The sequence below is a fragment of the Rhyacophila brunnea genome, unplaced genomic scaffold, assembly GCF_057557595.1.
Source record: "Rhyacophila brunnea isolate RB1 unplaced genomic scaffold, BYU_Rbru_1.0 scaffold_11, whole genome shotgun sequence".
Classification (NCBI taxonomy): Eukaryota; Metazoa; Arthropoda; class Insecta; order Trichoptera; family Rhyacophilidae; genus Rhyacophila; species Rhyacophila brunnea.
Genome location: NW_028232763.1, coordinates 386,204 through 411,281, shown reverse-complemented (window position 1 = coordinate 411,281; position 25,078 = coordinate 386,204). Strand labels below are relative to the sequence as shown.

The window sequence follows — 25,078 nt, the reverse complement described above, 5'->3', positions numbered from 1 at the left end:
TGGCCTGGGGGCCCGCTTCAGAGTGTGAGAGCCATGATGCCATTGTAACTATTTGCTTTCACCAACATTGTAATAATTGAATTTTAATGTCAATCTTTGCTTAGAGTAGAAGAGAAGTAAAAGACATCATTTTGTTAATACTGGTTTTCCTATTCAGTCAGACCATTATATTGAGAATGCGGAATGGCAACTGGTGAACGTTTCCATTGACCGCCTGGAAAAGTACTACGCCTGCTGCGGGGACGCTCCCTATCACAGCATCGAGTACGGCGTCGTGATCAGGAGACGAGGAGGCTCGCGGGCCATGCTGCTGAGGCTTCAGGCGATGGCGGCGGTGCTTTTGGCGCTCCTGACGCACTGGCTGCCGCCCACCAAGGCCGCGCCGAAAGCTCTGCTGAGTGCGGCGCCGCCCACGATCATCGTGCTGGCACTGTTTTACTTAGCGCAGAGATTACCGCCCACTGCTCACTCGCCAAATATAGGTAGACATGCAAACTGATGAATTGCAATGTTTCTATAGTTTTCGTGCTTAGAACTCCATATAAGTATTTCAATCTTCCTATAAAACCCCTACTATATTTTTAGCATGAAACATGCTTTTTTTAATCCCAAATCGATACTAAGATAATATGACGATGTATTAACTCGCTACTAGGGAATCCAATCCCGGGATCTCGGACAATTTTTGATGCCTATGATTATTATGCGGAATTAGTAAACATAATCCCGAAACCTTCGGGACTAATTTTTTTATCAATCACAATCAATTAGTATGTGTATAAAATTATGTTAGTGAAGTGTATGTACCTGCACATGACACAGGGGGAATCGCCGGATGCTCACGGATAATAAATAACCATTTTTTGTTGTCATACGCAATCGTAAGAACATCAGAAAAATAATAAATTCGTTTATTCGTTCAGCTAGACGCCACTAACGTTCTGGCACGCGAACGGCGTCTAATCGCCGGTGCCACGGAGTGCAGGTAGGGACTTGTTGCTCGCCGAATTTTATGAATATCTTTTCTTAAATAAATTTAAAAAAAACTGTTTTTCATTCACATTATTACTTATCAATATATTACAATAATATTTACCCCATTAAACCCATGTATTTCCAAGATTGAACCTACACAATATTAACAGTAAATGTCTTAAACAGTTTAAATTATACAGAGATTTTTGACCGATTTTATCAATGCTATTTTTGTATAAATAAAAAAAATATTAGGTAGGTAACTATCAAAAAATCGCCAATCCCGGGATCGTCAAATTGTAATCCCGAAATCCCGGGATCAAATTTTTGGCTCGGGATTGGATTCCCTACTCGCTACGGTATCACACCGTTGATATAGGGCATTTCGTGGAACATTTTCAATTTTCAACAAGAACAAAAAAATGCCATTATACTTTGAGAGACTTCTTTCTTTCGTGGGTCATATAATCAATTTATTAACTAATTTTGACAAAAAATATAAGAAACCCTGCACTAGATAGAGTGTACTTCATAATCTCTTAATAATCCAAGACCTTCAGCACATTATATTGAGGTTCAGATGACTTTTTTCTATGTGCATATAGCGTTATAAATTCAATAGGAGTTAAAATAAATAAAGTGCCAAAAACAAATTTAAAATGTAGAAAAAAACTGTGTCATCGCCGAAAAATAACATAAACACATCCTTATCCCAAAGTGTAGGATATAATCAATTGAGTTAGTTACCTAGAGTCATAACTCATATTTTCCATTTTTCTCATAATGTGATTACATAGTGATTCTAAACGCATAAATCTATAAAAAATAGTTGCATATCAAAAATCACTTTTAATTATGTAAACACCATTTCCAAAAATTACTCTTTGGTAAATTATATTTTTGCCCTTAAGGTCGTTGTAACCAACCAATAATCTGTAGTTTTTCTCACACTATCATGACGAATTTTACATCTTAAGAAGGATACATAATGAGATCCATATTATAATATACTTTGAAAAAGATCAGATCGACAATTATTTCACTCATTAATATTCATGATAATACTACTAACTTACTATTTTGTGATTACAAAAAATTGTGGTCTAGTGTTTTTTGCGATTTATTCAAAACTTGATTTTTGGAGAATGTGAGTTATGACTCTTGGCCAATGCTTCTCAAACTTTTTCACACTACTACCCCCGAAATCAGAAAAAAAATCCAAGGCACCCCTCCCCAAAAATATTAGTCTTTAATGACCAACAGTACTTTATTTACCATTAATTATTATTATTTGTACATTTTTATTATAAATAATAGAACATTTCACTTACCACTTGCTAGTAAAGTAAAAAATAATTTTAAAAAAATTAACAAAAATTAACTTTAGCCTACAAAATTAATTTAAGGAGAGGGGTGTGATTGCACAATTTACATAATAAATCAATATACTGTACAATGTTTCAAATACTAATTCCCAGGGTTTGCTTCAAAGTCTCCGCTGAACAGTGATGCCAACCGTACTATAATTATAGTACAATACTATAATTTTGATTTCGCGAAAAATGTAAAATACTATAATTTTAAAGGATTCAAGACGAAAAATGTTCCTGTACTATATATTTTTCAGAAATACTATAATTTTTACGCCTTTGTACTATAATTAGCATAAAAAAATATGGCAACACTGCCGCTGAAAGACACGACCTGCGTTTATTTTTTATTACCAGTAATAATAAAAATGCTATTTCGCATAAGTATGCTGTCGAAAAAGGAATTTTGATTAACAACGCTGCTTTGGAGATTTACGGATATTCTGGATGTCGCCTTATCCAAAATTCTGCAAGACTTCTTTCATTAAATTCGATTTCAAAGGAATTATCCGATCTAATGCCAACCAATTCTTCTCGAGCTGCGCACGTAATATGAACATATTTTAAGGATTCAGCAAATCCAATTATACTCTGGTCTTCATTTAAGTTTGGAAAATATTTTCGTCCAGTTTTATGTTTTTTTTTTCAAATACCTAGATACTGAAATATTTCATGGCTCCTTGGCAGGAGCTCCAGGGCCCCCGATGGTGCCGCGCCTCCCAGTTTGAGAAGTACTAGGCGACTCAATTTACCAATGACTAAATTGTTTTTTATATGTTTGATCAGTGATGCTGTACAGTGGATGCCTGTATCTGTGTTGCGGTTCAGCTATTGTGTCAGTATGCGTGCTGAACCTGTGCCGATCTAAACGCACTCTGCCCTGGTCAGTGCGACGCGCCCTCACCTCCAAGCCTCTCCGATGGATCGCGCCGTCATCCGCCTTGCAACACGACTCCGTTAGTACATTTTGTCTCCAATGACATTACCTCACGTGTGCATTACAGATTCAGCGAAAATAATATCATAACTTATTTTAGTTGAGAATATACCTACGTATGTAATCAATCAATCCGATCATTTTCTATCGTATAGGATCGTATGGACCTCGACAGAGTGGAGGTTTGTATTAACAGAATTTTATTTTTACGAGAAATTGATGTCAGCCACTTGTTCAACCTATTAATTACATACTCTGACTCAAACACAAATTGAAAAACAATATGTGTACTTGCCAGACCCAGGATTCGAACCTGGGACCCACGAGGCTATTGGCCGACGTGAAACACTTTTAACCGGTAATTAGGTGTAAATATTTTAAAGTAGAAGTCATAATTATTAATTATCTATTTTTTCTATTCTACTTAATAATGTAACATTCTTTATTGAGCATACGTAATTTGAAAACACCTCAGATATACCTATACCGAGATAGGTCAAATAAAAAAATAACTGGAATGTTTTAAAATTATATTTATGTTCAATCAATTCAATCAATATTGTGAATTATTGATTGAACCAGTCACAATATTAGTGATAGGTACTATTTACTATTAAAAACGTACCGTTTTCTCATCGGTAAAACGTTTGAACTGACTAATAATTACTGATAATTACCGTTGGTTGATTTCAGTCTGCCAGCGAAGAGCTACAATCTGCAAGCGCTGCAGAAGGAATGGAGTCATCGACGATCCCTGACACCTTCAAGTCACCACCGGCACCGGCGTGGCTAGCCCTCGCCACCGTCATCGACAGAATCGCTTTTATTATCTTCCTGCTGATTTTCTTCATACTCCTTGCTATCTATGGATTCTGAATATACTTACAAATACTGTATATTATGTAACTACCAGTTTAGAATTACATAGAAATGAACCATAGCACGAGTATGGGCAGAGTTGATTTGTTCCGCGTGATGTTAATTCGTTTCTTTTTAATATGAGACCTGAATAGTCATATACTACATTTTTAAATGCTTGAAGCATGAATAATAATATAATGCAGTAGTTTTTTTTAATATGTTAAGTACTTAGTTGTTGATTTGGTATCTTTTTCAATAGCCCGAATGCAGGCGGCTCTCGTGGTGCAGTGGGTAAGGCGCTGGCCTTCCGCCCGAGAGATCCGGGTTCGATTCCCAGTGAGGACACAATATTTATGTATTTTTCTCAAAGCTTGGGTGTTTATGATTGTTCAAAATTACTAACAACCACCTTGTACGAAAAAGCAAGGACATGGTTATTAATAATTCTAAAAAAAAAACCCCGAATGTGGGATGGTTCTTTTCTGCTTAATTCCGCCCATGTACAAAGAGAAACAGCTTCTGCATGTGATTTTGTTTAGATTCTGTATGCACCTATATAATGTTCGTACGTGAGGCATTTTAATATGAAAATTACTCTTGAAATGTATATACTTAGTTACTAGTGTAAATATATTGCTGCGTTTCCCATAGTCAATTAAAATGTAATATGAAGTTCTTCAGAAATGAATATCTCCCGTTTTAGGGGTGTATTTTATATTGCAAAGCATGTAAATTTATTTCAATCAAGTATTTTTCAAGTAGGGTGGGTTTTAATAATATCCAAAGTACACAATTAAATATTGATAAATTACTAACACAATTAGCACATTTTATTGTCACGCTTTTCCAATAATCCCAAAAGATAACTTAGTATGTCATATAATTATGTACCTACTGATGTTCACAGAAAAAATTGCTTGTCCTTTTCTTACATCAAGAATATAAAATATTATTATCAGACATGTGCCATTTAATTGTTTCTGAAAAAATATAAATAATTTGGGATATTTTCCAACCAAAATGCAAAAATATTAATAACACTTAGCTACTACATACCTTAAAACTTAGCTCAATAATTACAATACCATTTTTAACGAACAAAACTTGCACTTTTCGTGATAGTCATGCAGCAGATCATTCTTGTAGCGCCGTTTCATTGTGAGAGAAGGACGGTGGCGACGATTTCAAACTAAATAAAGTAGCTTCTCTTTTAACAAATTATTGAAATTTTTTTACCGGAAAAAAATCCGTATGAAATGTAATGAACTAATAATAATAAACAGAGACATTGATAATAGTTATTAGTTTAAAATATTATAAAAACGATACATACTTTTGCACGGCATGAAAGAAATCTTTAAAAACGCATTGAGTTTTTGACGTTATCTTATCTATCAATTATCATTTTTGTAAATAGTTATCTCTAAATGTGATACTTTCTATTCTTCTATTCATGCATAATCATTATAGATATTTTCATCTAAGTAGTTAATTAAAATTCTGACTGTGGACTAAGTAATAAGCATGTGCAAACTTCTAATTAGGTACATACCTCCTCAACATGAATATTTTTATCGTAGTATATTCTTGGGTTTTCACCGTGTCTCCTTCTTTACTCGACGTTTCAGGCTCGTTGCAGAGGCCATTATCAAGAGATATGTTTTATGATGAAATGTAGTGTAGGTATGTGAATGTAAACGTTGCTCTTAGAATGTCAAAAGGAATCCGATTATCTAAGAGCAAACGTTGCTCAGAGTAATCTGTCAATCGTTACGACTTACGTTACGACAGATTACTCTGAGCAACGTTTGCTCTTAGATAATCGGATTCCTTTTGACATTCTAAGAGCAACGTTTACATTCACATACCTACACTACATTTCATCATAAAACATATCTCTTGATAATGGCCTCTGCAACGAGCCCGAAACGTCGAGTAAAGAAGGAAGAAGGAGACACGGTGAAAACCCAAGAATATACTACAGTAAAAAACAACCGTGAAAGCCTCATACATTATATGAATATTTTTATTTATTCATTTTTGTTCTCTACCCTTTACGACTCTTTCATAAAAAGAATGCACCTCAATCTAACCGTCAATTAAAATTTGAAAAATCTACCAGTTATCCATCTCTCACATTATTGCGATCACCACTTTTCTATAATCTTCTGAGAATTTATAATATATATTTTTTACTATTTGAAACTGGAGTAGTAACCTATAGATTTTTGTTATTCATAAGTGTAAAAATAAAATTAAAGAAATTTTATCTGTAATTCATAGGTACAAAGCAATATCATAGCAATTACCACGAAATAAATAAGTATTGAATCTATTATTTTAAAAATATGTCTACTCACTAGCAATTTTAATAACCACGAAATACGTTTTTAAACAACTCATTCTTTTTACTAGTAGTAATCTTTATCGTTATTAGAGCTTGTTTACACGGGCTTAGTACTAATCATTAGTACTCGCTACTTGAACGTCTCGCTTGCACGTCCGCTCACGTGAGTACTAAAAAAAGACGGGACTGAAACTCCAGTATCTAGCTATTTCAATGGCGGCTAGCTGACGGCAAGACTGGAATCTCTCAGTTTCAAAACGTCCGCAACTTAAACCGAGGATACGCGACATGCTAGTCTCTCAGTTGCCAGTCACCCATTAAACAGTGGTACCAATATAATCTTACCGAAATTGGTAGCAATGCACAAGAAATAACAAGCCATGACGTCAAAAGTTAAAGATCGGCGAACCGATTTATTAATTTAAAATATGTGGCAGATGTTGAGAAATACTCCTGCCTGTATAATATGAGCCGTTGCCCGGAATAACGTTGTATCCAACAATATTCTTGTTTTGAGAAAAATGGAAAAAATAAACCAGTTATGTTTTGTTACATTTTATATTTTAAATACAATAAACATACAATTATTAAGAGTTTTAAATGTAAAGTGGCTAAGAAAAGCAATTAAATTTGGATTTATTACAAAAAAATATAGTAAATTAGTGGAAAAACGTTGTATATGAAAATTTCACATACAACATTATTCTGCAAAATGTATTTTATTCATTCTGCTTCACTCAATAGTGCCTTAAAAAGGAAGTATGCTCATCTAACATGAATTCACACATGTCATTGAGGTCTTTGAGCTTAGAATTATCTTCGTCTGCTTTCTGAACATAGTGTCCGACATTCGACTCTCAATACATGTGACGAGATGACGACTTTGTCCATTGTGATTCAGTAACCTGAATGCTAATTGAATATTTGTCTTGATATTGAAATCGAAAACACATCCCGGATTAATTTTTTTTTGGCACAAACGCGACATTGCAAAATAGAACTAGGAACGATTAAGAAAAATTGAAACGGTATTAGATTAAGTTACAATATATAGAGCACTACAATGCCAGCATTATTATCAAATAACATTTCCAATAACAATATGGATACATCAATTGAATACAATCGATTAACGTTCGACATATTAATAGTATGTCGAACGTAATAATTTTATTGATGAGATCAACAGAACCGTCAAATGGTATACAACATTATTCCACAAAACTGTTTCGACGGGTAAATTGCAGGCTTAATGATATTTTTTCTGGATAAATACTCTTTTTCTACATCCTTCAGCTTCCTAGCTTTGATATTTGTCCAGTTTAAAACATTAGATGTCCGTTTTCTTCCTTTATTCAAGTGAATTATACCACGCTCCGTGATATTGACGTATGGCGACGCCATTTTGACAATAGCATATACAACGTTCTTTCACAAACCAATAACTTTAAAATGCTGCCACAAGCCTAAATATTTTTTCTTTGCCATACTACCTACCTTAAACGATGCATAAAAACATACTTAACACTATTCCATCAATAACTCAACATTGACAATTTTGTTGGATACAACATTATTCCGGGCAACGGCTCAATTACAGCCTGCCAGAATATTCGCGTAAACATATTACGGGAAAAGCTTAGAATGAAGTAGGAAATACAATGTGTTTGACAGTTTGAGGTTATGAGATTATTAGGTTTCAGTAGCGCCGTGTCATCATCACCATAGCATCAGTCACTGGTCAATTTTCAGTTTCTGCGTGAGCGGATGGCTTAATACCGACACGTGGAAACAGACCGAATACTAATGCTTATTACTATTTCGGCCCGTTTACAAGCGACGGTATTAGTGCTAGTAGTGATAACCATTAGTAATATGCCCCTTGTAAACAAGCCTTTATGTAGGTAAATAAGAATGTGTTGTTTCATGTAATGAATATATTAATCCTACATCATAATAATTGTAGTTAAATTGTAAAAAGACGATAGGTATTAGGTATCTACTTATTTATTATACGTATCTACATTTACTTTATTAAGTAATATTTTTTTGTATAATTTCTCTTGCTGTTGCTTCACATTAATTTGTTAAAAACATATTTTTTTGGTATGTGGTACTTACGACTTTTTTGTTAGTTATTCATATCTAAGTTATTTCTGAATAAGCTGTAATCGTTCAAATAAAATAATATAAAATATTGCTTTTTTCACACAAATGTTTTATTTTTCAATTTTAAACATGTTGTTATCATTACAAATAATTATTATTGATTTAAGACGTTCACAATAATGTGACATCGTAAAAATAATTATTAAATTAATTAATTACGAGGGTGGGTCAATAATTCCTTAGAAAAAACATTAAAACAGTTTTTATTTTTGTATTTTTTTTTTATTTCTCAACATAATCTCCTTGGAGCTCAATACACTTGGTTAGACGTTTCTCAATATTTTTTAAACCGTCAGAAAAATAAGTTTTCGGAAGGTCCTCAAAATAAGCATTTGTCCGATCGATGACATCTTCATTTGAAAAAAAACGTTGTCCGCTTAGCCATTTTTTTAAGTTTGGGAAAAGGAAAAAGTCACTGGGGGCTAAATCTGGCGAATACGGTGGGTGGTCGACCAATTTGAACTTCAATTCTTCAATTTTAGCCATTGATCGTAAACATGTGTGAACACGGGCATTGTCCTGATGAAAGAGGATTTTTTTCCTGTTTAAATGAGGCCGTTTTTCTTCAATTTTGTTTTTTTAGCTGGTCCAATAAAGATGCATAATAATCCCCTGTTATTTTTTTTCCTTTTTCCAAATAGTCAACGAAAATAATTTCACGTGCATCCCAAAATACAGTAGCCATAACCTTACCAGCTGATTTTACGGTTTTCGCCTTCTTTGGACATGGTTTGCCTTCGCAATCCACTGCTTTGACTGTTCTTTCGTCTCGGGAGTATAGTGGTGTATCCATGTTTTATCTACAGTTACAAAGCGACGAAAAAATTCATCCGGATTGCGTTGCATGAGCGACAACAGGGCTTTAGAGGCCACCACCCTATTGCGTTTATTGTCGACTGTGAGCAAACGCGGCACCCATCTTGCAGAAATATTTTTCATGCCCAATTTGTCATGTAAAATAGAAATGACGCTACCTTTTGAGATCCCTGTAACCTCAATTATCTCACTCAACTTTAATCTTCGGTCACTTAACACCATATCGTGGATTTTATTGATCATTTCTGGTAACACACCTCTACAGGACGTCCTGAGCGTGGTTCATCCTTTGTTGATGTACGACCACGTTTAAATTCATTTAACCAGTTATAAATAGTTGCAAGTGAAGGAGCAGATATGCCGTGAACTAAATCCAACTCATTTTTTATTTCCTTTGCTGTTAACCCTTTTATATTAAAATGTTTAATAACAGCTTTAAACTCAATTTTCTCCATTTTCCATTTTTCCATTTTCCACAAGCAAATTTTTTTTTTAAATGTACGAGAAACACACAACAACCCGACCAATCTGATTGAAACTTCGCAGCATACTGAATCGGTAGTGCCGCTGCATGAAAACAAACCGCTTACAGTACTAGTCGCGCCACCTGTCGGCTTTTCTAAGGACTTATTGACCCACCCTCGTAGTACATTTTACAAAAAATATTGGCAAACGCTCTCAGAGTTTATTTAGTTTTTTTTGTAATATGAACTGACGATACCTGCACATAATATAATATTACAGTTGTCGCCAATTGAACAAATTATTGCCTCTGAATACTTAAGCGCATGCGATTATCAAATGATTATTGAGAACACATTTGTATCGAAAACGATGACACCAAATTAGTTATCAAAGGTGTTGGCTAATGCAATGTAGTCATAATAAACGATCATTCAATCGCACAGTATGAGAAATTGGAGAAGTCTGAATTTATATTAAAGCCCTTTAGCTGCTATGATCTTTTTCAAATTCCCGGTGAGAAATTTTACGATTTATAATTTATTATTATTGTAGGTATTATTTATAATCACCTTAACATTGCGTGCGGGAGACTAATAACAATAACACCATTTGATAATAAAAATACAACCCATTTTAGAGTATTCAGCTCAAAGATTTTATCTACAAACGGTCACAATAATTATCCACTTAATGTACGATTGCCACAACACATGGACATTTTGTACAATAACAGCATTACTTATAATAATAGTATATTGTTTCAAAATCGAATTATAACTATAAAATTGAATAGAGGATTGCTTAATTGCATAAAAATTTGCCAATTGAGGGTAGATAAATCTACATTCATTCTCTGTTTACACGTGATATTATACTGTTTTTAATTTTTCACACACGTATTTTCTCTTTGCTCGACTTCGAAAGTTTATGACACGAGTCATTTAAATGATGTTAACAATAGAACAAAATAATGCAGAAACTAAATTCCCATCAGTATAATTCTGAGTTTATTTGAAAAGATAATTGTCGTTAGCCTCAGATTGTTTACTATTGATTACGTTGTTTCTGTATTTTTTTAATTTTATTATATTTAGAATATGATACAATAGTAATGTGTTGTACAATTGATGATACTAATGATCCATTAAGCGCAACTTATTAATTGAATCATCTATTGACATTTATAAGTTTTCTAATAACATGCGTGGATTTTCCAATTTATATACCTATAACTTTAATTGTCAATAAATAAATCATCTAACCCACAAAATAAGTATTAAAAAGGGTAATTGAACGTGAAAAGCAAACAGAATAGTTAGGGTAATGGTGCAGTAGGAAGTTCCCAAAATAATTTACCATTTCAATTAGTATTATGATGTCAAAAATCATTTCTTGCAGATATTATTAACAACAATAATATACGGTTCATCTGCATACAAAGGGTATTTATGGTCCATAATTCTTCGAAATTCAATAAATTAGTCACATTTTGAAACTGAGAAGTTTCGATATCAATTATTTAAATCACTCAAGTCAATATCATTAGTAATTTTTCAAACTTTTATCAATTGTATCAATTTTTCTAATTAGATTGCCTGAGTTACTCTTAAATAAAGTATGCTCTGTTCTCTTCGGCTACACATTGTTTACTTCTTTCTAAAAGACACTGTTAGCCATTGCTGACTATATCCACTTTTAAACTCAGTCTAATGTAAGTAAAATAAATTATTGTACCAATTTAGGTACTATATCAATAGTGAATAAATTAGTTTGTTTAATCAAATTGTATTAATAATGGGACGATAATAATTCTATGGTTTAATCAATTTTAATCACTGATTCTGCCAATTTTTAATATTATAGGATATATATATATATGAAGACACGATATAATTACAAGAGTTAAATGTTAAAACAATGTAAACCAAACAAAAAAAATCTATTTTTTATATATTCACTGTTTCCTTATCATCGATGATATTGTCAGTCCATCGAAGCATTAACTTTCCAACGATCTCTGCATTTCACCACTCGCGTGGTTAAAAGTGTAGACAACGGCGAAGGGTGGAGGTAGGCTGTTAAGATCCGCCATAAATGGTGCATACTAAACTTTGACAGTTATACGTATTTTTTCATATAAATAAGGCTACAATTTACAGATGATGTTTGTTAGTTTTTAAAATTCAACTAAACCCTGCGAAAACCTAGCCATAAATACCCAATAAAATATCTCAAATTCTTCCATTAAACCATACATAATGTTAGATATTTTATAGATAGAAGAATATTTTTATCAATTATGGTTTGGTTGAGACAAGGTTTCATGAATTTTAAAAAACTAACCAACACCATCCGTAATATGTATTTTTAACTAAAACAAATAAGTATGACTGAAAAAGTGTGCACTATTTTTGTCAAATCGCCTATAACATATCTAAACTATTGTGATTCGGTTTAGGCAGGGTTTCATTGAATTTCAAAAACTAACCAGAACCATCTGCAAATTGTATTCTTAATGAAAACAAATAAGCATGACTGACAAAGTTTAGTGTACACTATTAATGTCGAATCTTAACAGCCTACCTCCACCCTTCGCGATTGATGTGAAGTATTCGATTACGTACAAATAAATTTCCACGGGAAAATTATTGCAAATTATTTTACATTTACTTCTATTATAAATAAATATTAATGAATTGTATTGTGAAATTGTATTGATGCCTCTATAATGGACTTCGGTTGTCTACACTCTACATGCTACTTCAAGTCGTAAAGTACAGACGTGTTTTTCTTAACGCATTTTATAGATACGTTGCGGTACCAAGATGGCCATAGTCTACTTAGCTGCCGTCTGATTGTCAGATGGCCAAATTTTTTCCACTCGTTTTTTTGAATACTCGAAAAAAAATGCCTACTGGTCAACTTGAAGAATTATTATCGTCGTGTGAAAGAAATAATATCTGTAACTAAATAAAATCATATTAAACGGTAATGATTGGGTGCTAGATTCTACGACTCCGCCTCAGCCGCCTTGGAATGCGACCAACACGGACCTTCTGAAGCGATCTCTGCTGGCAGGATACGATAAGTTTGCCAGACCCTCTCATCATCAGATCGCCACCAACGTATCGCTCGGGCTCACCGTCTACCACGTTGACCTGGATGACGTCGCTGGCGTCATGACGGTCCACGGATGGATTAAAATGGTCAGTTAAACAGTATAATATTCTAATTAATTTAAGTTTTGTCATATTCCATTCGAATTGTTTTTAACGATCCGGATATTGGATTTTTGGAATATCATTGATTTTTAATAATGTTGCATAATAGAAAGTTCGTTACCTACCTGAACATTTCAAAACGTGGACGGTTCCTATACCTAATTAGAATAATTTTATTTATTTAAAAATTAAATGAATATGTTTATTGAATTATCATATAAGCAGTAATTACCTAATGATAATCTGCGTCTGTACCCATCCTATAATTACATACGCAGAACAATGAATCATCATAATGATCGAGTGAAACTGTTTTGTTCTCTTGCTCCTTTTAAATTAAGTTGCTCCAAAATTTACCACAAACGGATGACCATATTTTTTATTGATTTTTTTTATATTACTCGTCTTCTCTTCAAATATATATTTTTTTTAATTTTTAGTTTATTTTATTTCTCATTCTCTTATAAGCAACTAGTTACCCATGTGTTTTTCTCTTTTAATCGTTTTTAATAGTAAAGTTCTCGTACATCATTTAACGTAAATATATTAAACTTTTACATCACTAAAACGACATGCTTATAGGTACGCAAGAAAGATTATAACAATTTAAATAATGGATAAAATATGAGGGCCACGATGGCCGCGCGAATTAAGCGTCGGTTTATAGCGTCGTGGGTCCCAGGTTCGAATCCTGGGTCTGGCAAGTACACATATTGTTTTTCAATTTGTGTATGAGTCAGAGTATGGACCTAATAGGTTGAGCAAGTGGCTGACATCCATTTCTCGTAAAAACAAAAATCTTTTATTACGAACCTCCACTACGTGGAGGCCCATATGATACTATTAGAATCGGACATGGTCGAAAGAAATAATGAAGAAAATATGAGGATGTTTTTTTAAAATCAATGTTATGAAGTTATAATCCACTCTCATCTATTTGAGTATGGATAATAACTTTAATAATTATCGTAGTATATTCTTGGGTTTTCACCGTGTCTCCTTCTTCCATCTTTACTCGACGTTTCGGGCTCGTTGCCGTTGCTCGTTGATATCATCTCTTGATAATGGCCTCTGCAACGAGCCCGAAACGTCGAGTAAAGAAGGAAGAAGGAGACACGGTGAAAACCCAAGAATATACTACGATAAAAAACAACCGTGAAAGCCTCAAACATTATACTTAATAATCGTTTATTTAATTATATATTATAATATACTCAATTGAAACAAGCATACCTACATACATCGATTTAAAAATAATATCTACAGTGATATGACTAATATTTTTGGAATGCTCTACCTAGAATGTTAATAATTTTCACCGTTAAAGTTATTTCAATCGGAAATAAAATTAGGTAATATCTTTGGTATTTCTATATCACAATCTAAACAATAAAATTTAAATCATTTTGACCGATTCATGAAGTTCAAAAAAAATATTTTTTCAGTAAGTATTATAATATATTAGTGGGTATTATGAATAACTCATCATTTTTTTCATCAGCCAATCATTATTTTCACCATTAGCCTTCTGCGAGAACCAAATATATTGAAGAAACCATTTTTGCAATGCTTATTAGAGCTTTGTATATAAAAGTAATGCTATAAACGGGTTACTAAGGCGAATGATTAAATTAGACACAAGTAATTTATCATTGCAGATTTAATTATAGCAACCTTCACACAGAGCGAACGCGCAGAAATGTATTTGTCACGTTCTTAGATAAAACGTCTTGTATTCGTACTACAAGCAGCCAATAAGTTTTTAAGTAATTATTCATGTAACCATGACAAAGCGTCAAAACAGACTGCCATTTTCTTTTAATAATATTTTTTTTAATATTAGGTAGGTACTATTTCTTAATTCTTTATTAATATTATTATTTCTTAATTACGAATATATTTACAACTATTACTAAAATCGTTCTGTGAACGCTATCAAAATATTATATTATTGTAATGCCTACTTACTAATTTTTCCCCAAACTATATCAAAGGGTTATCAAATTAGTAGGTACTATATATTTTTTCTGATTCCTACCAAAATTAACATTTGTATTCAGTATTGTTTGGTAAATCATCATGGAAAGATACACAAATTGTTAAAATTTATGGTCGAAATAATTGACCTACAGACCTTACTATTCGTAATTTAATTGGGAAATTCGAATCAAATGATAATGTCTGTGGTTTAAAAAAACAAACCCTTCAAAAACGTAATTGTACTGCTAAAAATATCGATGTTGTGAATCAAAGTGTGGATAAAAATCCTGAACGATCATTTACACGTCGTTCTCAAGAACTTGGAATTTCTTATTGCACTACATGGAATATTCTTCATTAAGATCTGCATTTGAATGTGTAAAATACAGTTAATACCAGTGGCGCACCCAGGATTTAATATGGGGGGGGCTAAGGAGGAGAATGTAAATTAGTCCCATAGGCTCTTTTTCTTCTTCACAGCCTAATTTCTCATTTATCGGTCTTTTGTCTATTTCACTCGGTGTACCTATACCATGGTCCCCACATCCTGAAACGGGCCCTCAAGCTAGGATATTTGGTGGGCCCCTTACCTAGCGCTAAGATTAAAGGCAGTGTGAAACACTAAAAACAGGGCCCCCTGCCCCCCCCCCCCCTGGGTGCGCCACTGGTTAATACAAATACTTAAACAGAATGACCATTTTGACGCGTCTAAATTCTGTTTATTGGGCTTTAGAGCAACTTGATTAATTTCACAAAACAGCTCATTTTTGGTTAAATGGCTTCATAAATAAGCACAGTTGTTGCATTTGGAGTAAGTAATCAAAACCCACATACTATTCATGAAACATATTCTTTATATCCACGAATTTTTTTTTTTTTAAAAAACAGTTTAGTGTGGTTTATGATCTGGAGGTATAATTAGACCGTATTTTTTTTAAACGCAAATGGCAATGCAGTTTCTCTCAATGGAGAACGCTACAGAAACACGATTACTGATTTTTTTCTAGCATGAAATAGAATTAGATGATTTTGAGGCGGCTCTCATGTAAAATTATTATTTTGTAAATTTCTCAGGAATGGTATGATGAGAAGCTGCGATGGAACTCGTCAGACTTTGGTGGTCTGAAATCCCTTCATCTTGCCGACCACGAAATCTGGCAACCAGATGTAGTACAGTACAACAGGTATTTTTTTCATTATACTTACATTTAAATGAACCAGTTATTGATTATACATATTTTGGAGCATCTTCTTTACTTACTAAATGGAACTTGAACCCATATCCAACACGTAGCAGTCAAAGTTAATACATGGCTTAAATTTACAAAATTTGATTGCGATTATAGACGGAGATCAGGACTTTTTAGGAAAAAAATCCTGATGAAATCACATCAATCGGTAGCCCAATTTCCATAGCTTTTCGTATATACATATTTCTGAGATGGTGCCAAATATAGGTAAATCGTTTTACAGTGGCACCATGGGTACGGCAAATGCGGCTTGCAGTTGTAGTGGTATTGTTTGCTAGCATTGAAACAGGCATTGTCGCAAGCAATTCAATACACGCGCGAATCGCCTATGGTGCCACTGTAGAATGATTTACCTATACATGTATACTCAATATAGAACATTGAATTATATTTTGTGCAGTATTCAGTCCTGAATAAAAAAAAAATAGCGAACACCATGTATTTTCTTTACTTTAAGGCTGATTGTAGCAAGTAAGGTAATGTATAGGTACGCGATAAAATGAAATATATAACCATCAATTGACAGAAAAATATATTATTTGAAACAATACAACTAAGTATAGTAAATAAATAGGTTATATATAAATTGTGGTTGAGCTTTTTAAGTGGACTGTAATTATTTTAAGGGAGGTCGGATCTAGAGGTGGGGGCGACGGAACAGAGTGGCAGACACTGACCTTTGTGATGATTTATGATGGCTACGTGGTCTGGTTTCAACTTTCGCTCGCGCGGTATAGTTGTTTTGGGTCACCCGGTTCGTACACTCCCGCACTTTGTGACACAGTTTTATGGATTATATGTGAGGGTGTATGAATGATGATGATAGTTTATGAATGAGTCTGTATCTATTGAGCCAATCACTTAAGCGACGGAAAGCTATTAGAAGCCCGCACGCGTCCGCTGTTGAGATGCAACTGAATGTTCTTTGTAGTACCGTCTCTCCTGACCCGTAATTGCTTATTGATTGTCTGGTGACAATAACACTGGGGATTAGGAGGTGGGTGAGGAGATAAGGAGTGGAATGGGAACATAAATGGCCCAACCAAATTGCTTTATAAAACAATGATTATAATATTATTTTCGGCAGAGTAACTCTAATCAATTGGGTATTCATTTTAGACCATTTTAATTAGAATCACTACAATACTTATAATTAAATTAGTAATGCTATAAGCATACCACATAAGGGTGAAGTTCGATAGTTTTGATGGAAAATATGACGTAGTTAGAGTAACGCCGAGCCATAGAAAACGATGCAATAGGCTCCATGTACGGGCAGTCGGACGTAATAACGGTAATAATAATTAAATGTATCCTATGTAATTCATGCGCAGTAGAAGAAATTGTAATCTGCAGGTATCCCAAAAATTTATAAAAATAATATTGTATGTTAAGAAAAAAAAATTATATCTACCATGTACCTATTAATTTTAAGGTACTTTTCAGTAAGTATATTACGAATTGCACCTCTCAATGTGTACATCTAATATTTATATTACTTACAAACCCCCAAAACTTAAATGAAACTTTACTGTGCGTTTTTTTTTTCATTTTATCGTAAATTTTACATATCGATCATATTATCCATTTCGTTTCTCGCTCTGCATTAACTATTATCATGAGAAAAACAAAAAGTGACAAATCTATATACTGGTCATTAAAAGTCTTATAAACGTCTTACATTGTCAAGTCCATATAAATTATCAGAAGCAGATATGGAGAGATATATTTTATTATAATTCTCTGAATCCAGTATTAACATTGGGGTTTTTCCCTGTGACAGAATTATTATAATATGTTTATATTCACAATAATTATACTATAATTTACTTCCTTCATGAAGATACTGGCTATCGGTAGATTACTGGTTCAAATTCAGCGACTCCAAATAGCTAAAAACTATTATTAGTAATAAAAAGACTAGTTTTAATAAAACCACAAGCCAAAATCCTCACGAATAGTACCTAAAGCCAATGAAAGCATAAAAATTCACTTATTCAATTTTCATATTGTCTTGTCAATATTTTAAAAAGTTTAGACTTTACTCACTTTCAGTGCAAATTGATTAAAATTTCGATCAATTCTCCTGTTATACCTATAAATTCATCAGTTTATATCCTTGAATTAAGGTTTGCAGAAATTAACGTATTAATATTGACAATTGCTAAATGAGCTTTGGCGGTCTGGTATTTTTCAGTGCGTCAGGAAACACGGTGGACCAGTACGGCAACACGCACTGCATCGTGTCGGAGCAGGGTACCGTCCTCTGGGTGCCTCCGACTAAGCTGACGGCCTTCTGCAACCTGGACCTGTCTCGCTGGCCCGAGGATCGCCACACGTGCGTCTACGTCTTCGGATCTTGGACTTATGACGGCGGACAGATCCATCTCGCGGGAGATCCGGCCAGCAGTAATATTATAAGCGACGTGAGCTTCACAATTATTATTATTTGAGAAAATATCAAAGAAGTAATACGCCCAGGGCAGAATTATTAACCATAGCATTAAAGAGGATAGCCCAGGTCCCCCAAATTGCAAAGGTTCCCAGTGGTCTGAAAATAGACATGTCAAGAACCGTTGATATAAGAACGCTTACGGATAGGGGAGAGCACTCATTTTGTTAGGTTAAATTAATATAGTTATTTAAATAATTATTTATGTTCTTTGTTAGTCTTAATATTTTCCAGATTTGCTGACCTTTGTTAGTTTGGACTAGAATGTATGTTTAGTTACACATAATATTTAGTTATTATAAGTTAAACTGGTCCGAAAGCGTTCGTATGTCCATGGCAATTCTGCATATTGTGGCGTCTGTTTAATACTTGCACTTAAAAGATTTAGCAAGACGTGGCTAACACCCATTTCTCGTAAAAACAAAAACTTGTTAATACAACCTCCACTCTATGTGGAGCCACATGATTCTCTTAGGATCAGATATGGTAAAACATACATAATTTTGAAAAATACTTCTGAGAAAATATAATATTAAAACCAATAGAAAATAATTACAAGATAAAAAGAACTTTTTAAATACAACTTTTTTAAATTTTCTTTTGAATCATATAAACTTGATTTGACTAGCTTAAACGATCAAAAAAAATGTATTTGATAGAAATAATTCTGAAATGTCATTTTTACACTCATATTGATTTCCATAGTAACGCATCTATATATTAATAATTTAGTTTGCTAGGACCCCAGACCCTTAGCAACCAATAATTGTGGATTGGATTACGGATTTCTTCCGAAATAACTTTTCATACAAAACAGAATTAACTGAAAATGAATTTAATTCTACAAAGATAGCTAAGTATTAAAAAAATGCATTGGCATCGTGTTCTGATATATTCTAAAAGTTTCAAATGTGTAGTTAGTCGGGATGTTAGTTAAAAATCGATTGCAAGATTTGTACCGGACAAATAAGAATACGACCTAATAAAAACGTTGTGATGTAAAAAATAGGTAGGTATCTACTACTTTAATTACTAACCGACGTCACGGATCCTTTCCAATATTTTATGTTGTAACTTACTCGAACTTGCTAATAATCTATAATTAACTATTTCTTTTAATTCAAAGAATAATGCACAAGACTTAAGAATGTACCATTATAATTATTGAACATACATAATTTTGAAAAACTCTTCTGAGAAAATATATAATAAACATAAGAAAAAATCTTTTTTTGAAAAAAGTAAGACACCCGAGAAGTGTTTTTCAAAATTATGTATGTTCAATAATTTAAATACTTAATACTAATAATTATTTTTATCTTCATTTAGATGGAGAATTACATCGACAACACGGAATGGGAGCTGCTTAACATCTCTTACGACAGACACGTGAAGTACTACGCGTGCTGCGAAGACGCTCCGTACCACAGTGTTGAGTACACGGTTCTGGTTCAGAGACGAGGAAGCTCCAGAGCGCTGATCCTCCGACTGCAGGCGGCTGCTGCGGTTCTCCTCGCGCTGCTATCCCATTGGCTGCCGCCCACTAAAGCTGCTCCGAGGGCGCTGCTTTCTGCTGCCCCTCCCGCCATGATCGTGTTGGGGCTTTTCTATCTAGCACACAGATTTCCATCTACTCCGCATACACCAAATATCGGTAATTCTTTCTTTCGACCATGTCCGATCCTAATAGGATCACATGGGCCTCCACGGAGTGGAGGTTTGTATTAACAGATGTTGCTTTTACGAGAAATGGATGTCAGCCACTTGCTCAACCTATACGGTCCATATTCTGACTCATACACAAATTGAAAAACAATATGTGTACTTGCCAGACCCAGTATTCGAACCTGAGACCCACAACGCTATAGGCCGACGCTTAAGCCGCGCGGCCATCGTTGACAACACACAACAAATTAATTAAATAGAAATGAAAAAGCCAGTCACCATACCCAAAAGTTTTACGGCAGTCAGAGGTTATGAGATTATTATTTCAAGTGAGTTCCAGTAGCGCTGTGTGCGCAGCATCAGTCACAGGCCAGTTTAGAGTTACATCACCAACAGTTCCGACGAATTTCAGTTACTGCGTGGGAGAAGGGTCTAACAATGGAAGAAAATTTCATAGACATGGAAATCGATTCTGTGCACAAAGCCTCATTTGACTAGCTAGAGTTGTCAAAATTTTCGATTTTGGTTTAGAATCAATATCCTTGATTAGCTACTACAGTCATTAAATGTCTGTTGCATAATTATTATATTGACTATATTTGTCTGACGTATTCTCAATATTATTTAATTGATTTGTTTTATTCATATTAAATAGGTACTATATTAAATTTTTTGGAGGATTTTTATTTGATGTGCCACTAAACAAATTCCACTTCTCCAGTGTGCCGTCAGGTAAAAAAGTTTGGCAGACACTGCTCTAGAGTCTAGTGCATGCTAACAAATATTTTACGAGATTGGAATACGATGGCGTATTTCTCATATTTGATAGCGGTTACTAAACTATATTTACTAACTAATAAATTTTACTACATTTCAGTAATTCTGTACGGCGCGTGTCTGTACCTGTGCTGTACATCAGCTGTAATATCAGTGCTGGTGCTCAACTTGTGCCGGTCGAGGCGTCCTTTGCCCTGGGCAGTCCGCCGCGCCCTAGCCTCCAAGCCGCTGTGCTGCCTCGTTCCCAACAATGTCACGCAGCATGAATGTGTAAGCAAGCATTAATCCTCACATATTCTTATTTTTTTAATGGAGCTGCAAGTCGAAGATAGCATCCTCACAACACATATAAATAATTATCTGTTGGGAAAAATATCACTGTAAATTTGTATCAGCTAAGAAGTGCCGTCTAAATGGATTAAAGCGGTAGTGATCTTTATTTACTATTTGTGATTTAAGCAGATACTATACAGTAGGGAATCAAATCCCGGGATTCCGTACAATTTTCGATACCTATGAATTCCGGGATTAGTTCTAAATATAATCCCGAAACCTTCGGGATTGATTTTTTATCAATCACAAGCAATTGGTATGTGTACAAAATCATTATGCTGGTGACGTACAGTAGCGCACCCAGGATTTAATATTGGGTGGGGCCTAAGGAGGAGAATGTAAATTAGTCCTATAGGCTCGTTTTCTTCTTCACAGCCTAATTTCTCGTTTATCGGTCTTTTGTCTATTGCACTCGGTGTACCTATACCATGGTCCCCACATCCTGAAGCGGGCCCTCAGGCTAGGATATTTGGGGGGCCCCCTACCTACCGCTAAGATTAAAGGCAGTGTGAAAAACTACATTAACGTTTTTTTCAAATTGTGTTTTAATTCAAATTAAGGGTACTTATACAGTGAATTATTGGCGATTTTTAATACATCTACTTTAATAATGGATCTGTCAAGTATTGACACATAATAATCAAAAAATATATTGCACAATTATATAAATAATTGAAAATGTTCATGGACATGAAGTATAATAGCGCCGCAGGCGACTTTTTTACTATTAAAGCTAATTTATGATGTGTGTTTATCTCACTTATCTGGTCAACCTGACACGCCAGGCCCCCCACAGCCCGGGCCCCCAGACTAGAGCCCTGTCATCCCTCCCCAACCATGATCTACACCACTCCGGAATTCGGGTGGACACCGAGAATTTTTTGACAGTTCCATTAGGGATTGGGTTTCTACAAAATCCTGACAGTATTTCGAAATTTTTGTTAGAAATTAAAATCTAAGAATTTTTTCTAAAAATGGTGCTGTAGAATTATTACAAATCATTTTTTTGCCGTGTTTTTATTTGTCTAAGCCCAAAGGTATAGTTTATTGGCTTTCAATTTCAATGTATAAAATCATTCTGATAATTTTCATTTTTGGGGGGTGCCAGGGCCCCTTGCCCCCCCCCCCCCTGGGTGCGCCACTGGTGACGTGTATGTACCTGCACATGTAACAGGGTGAAAGCCCGGATGCTCACATCAGAAAAATAATAGGTACATTCGTTCATTTAACCAGCTTGACGCCACTGACGTTCTGGCACACGAACGGCGTCTAACCACCAATGCCATGGAGTGCAGGCAGGCATTTGTTTCTACTGTTATGAATTTTATCTTTTCTTAAATAAATTTAAAAAAAAAACTGTTTTACTTTCACATTATTATCTATATTACAATAATATTTACTCCATTAAACCCATGTATTTCCAAGATTTAACGTACACAATATTAACATTAAAATGTCTTAAATAGTATGAATTATACTAGCCATTTTTGACCGATTTTATCAATGCTAATTATTGTATAAATAAAAGAATAAAAAAACCAATCCCGAGACCAGTACCGGGGTCCCGGGATCGTCAAATTCTAATCCCGAGACCCCGGATCAAAATTTTGGTTCGGAATTGCATTCCCTACTATACGGGTGTTATTATGGTCAAGTTAATTTATAGTTTAACTATAAACAATGGTGATTAATATATTTTCAGTCTGCAAGCGAAGAACTACAGTCAGCTGGAGGCAGCGAACTGTGCGCAGAAAGCGGTACAGCAGCAGTGATGGACTCTTCGACGAGGGTCAACTCCTTCAAGTCGGCACCAGCCCCCGCCTGGCTCACCCTAGCCATCCTCGTCGACAGGGTTTCTTTCATTCTCTTGCTCCTCATCTTTATACTGCTTCTCTTTGTTTATGGTTTTTAGATCATCAATTTACTCTCTATTGTTTATAGATTCGATTTTACCGATTGTCTTTGATTTCCAAGGCTGGGGGAAGTTTATTTTTATATTGAATATGTGTGTTGAATATTTGTCTTTAATTTAATTTTTAATATCCCTAACTAACGCTCACATTCAGAAATTATGTTGTATTTTTTAAGTTATCCATAAAATGTTTTTATTAAATTGTGTTCAATGCCATACATTTCCTATAATATGTATGTACTGTTACTACTACCACCACATGTTGAAATCCCATATCAACAACTTTGTTAAAAAAATAATCGAAATAAATATCTCTTTAAAAAAACTTTTTTTTCCATTATATTCTATTATTTTTTAATAATTTATAAAACAACTGTAAGAAATTATAAACATCTAAGTATCCTATTTATGTGCATGAATTTTAGCAAGATGTGAAAAAGAATCTTATTACCATATATGAGATTCTTCAAAAGTTGTACGATGTATTATCATCAGCCGGGATGGATCCACTGCTGGATGAACCACTCCATCCTCTCTTATCGGTCCCTACTTATTCGCTGCCACGTATATCCTTCACATAAAACTTTATGAGTTCATCTATCTAGCGGAATTCAGAGCGTCCTTGGGTACATTTAGTACCCCTTGGGTACCTCTATATGACGTCTTTTGTCCAGCAATTGTCCGCTCGCCGAGTAGCATGTCCAGTCCATTGCCATTACCTTTGCACACACATATATTTTTTGTGTGTGTGTGTTTTGCATTTGGCTGTTATCTTCATACACATAACTAGAAATCCACGCGCAAAAATAACCACTAGACGTTGCAACAAGTTCACTAGGTACAGGGACTACGGTCTGGATCTTCCCGTGATACTCTCGATTAAGACCGAGGGTGGTACGGGGCGGGTTTGGTGGAGGGACTTTAACTTCAATGGTCTGGACATGGGATTCTGACGCGGAAATCCTGCACGCGCGGAACTTCTACACATAAGGATATAATATTATATTATGAGGAATAGCCAGTGTGTTAGAGCGTAATCTGTATATTTCACTTTCATTGTTTAAAATATTCTAAAATCTAAACTATAAAAAAACAATCTTCAACAATGTCAAATGTTTTTACCTTTTCCCAAACGTAATTCAGTTAAATAATAATGATAGCTTATTGAAATTCAAGAAATGAGAAATAAATATATCACTATATTAATCTTGCTGAGCACCTCAGGCAGCTACAAATTAGTTAAGTAATTTATTATTTTATTTCATTAGGGATAGATACATTGACTAAATTATTTTATTCCTACAACATGTATAATAAGATGATACTCTGAAATGAGTAAATATGACAGTGTCATAAAAGGTCAAGTGTTAAAAGATCGCGCAGTAAGTCTTGGTAATCACGTGGAAAGCCCCGGAAATCCTTTGCAATGAGCAAAGTCCGGCGAAGCTGTGACCGCTGTCCACTTTTCATACTCCACCACCACCTTCCATTTAACCACACCACTACCACTAAGATTATGGCCACCGATTTACGACTTCTCGCGGGCCT

At 34.4% G+C, this 25,078-nt stretch overlaps 1 protein-coding gene across 2 annotated transcripts in view; it reads left to right on the top strand.

Moving 5' to 3' along the window:
- Window positions 1-23,870, top strand: part of nAChRbeta3 (nicotinic Acetylcholine Receptor beta3) — a 57,529-nt gene extending 33,659 nt beyond the window's left edge. Inside the window, exons 2-7 of one of the 2 annotated variants that reach the window (XM_085957841.1) lie at window positions 12,947-13,146; window positions 16,216-16,325; window positions 18,589-18,817; window positions 20,173-20,497; window positions 21,386-21,555; window positions 23,321-23,870. In XM_085957841.1, coding sequence (XP_085813967.1) covers window positions 12,947-13,146; window positions 16,216-16,325; window positions 18,589-18,817; window positions 20,173-20,497; window positions 21,386-21,555; window positions 23,321-23,530 — 1,244 coding nt within the window. In that variant the 3' untranslated portion in view covers window positions 23,531-23,870. Of the gene's footprint in view, window positions 1-157; window positions 483-3,131; window positions 3,302-3,975; window positions 5,383-12,946; window positions 13,147-16,215; window positions 16,326-18,588; window positions 18,818-20,172; window positions 20,498-21,385; window positions 21,556-23,320 lie in introns of those variants that run through there. The other variant, XM_085957848.1, reaches the window with a different exon arrangement.
- The last annotated feature ends 1,208 nt before the right edge of the window (window positions 23,871-25,078 follow it).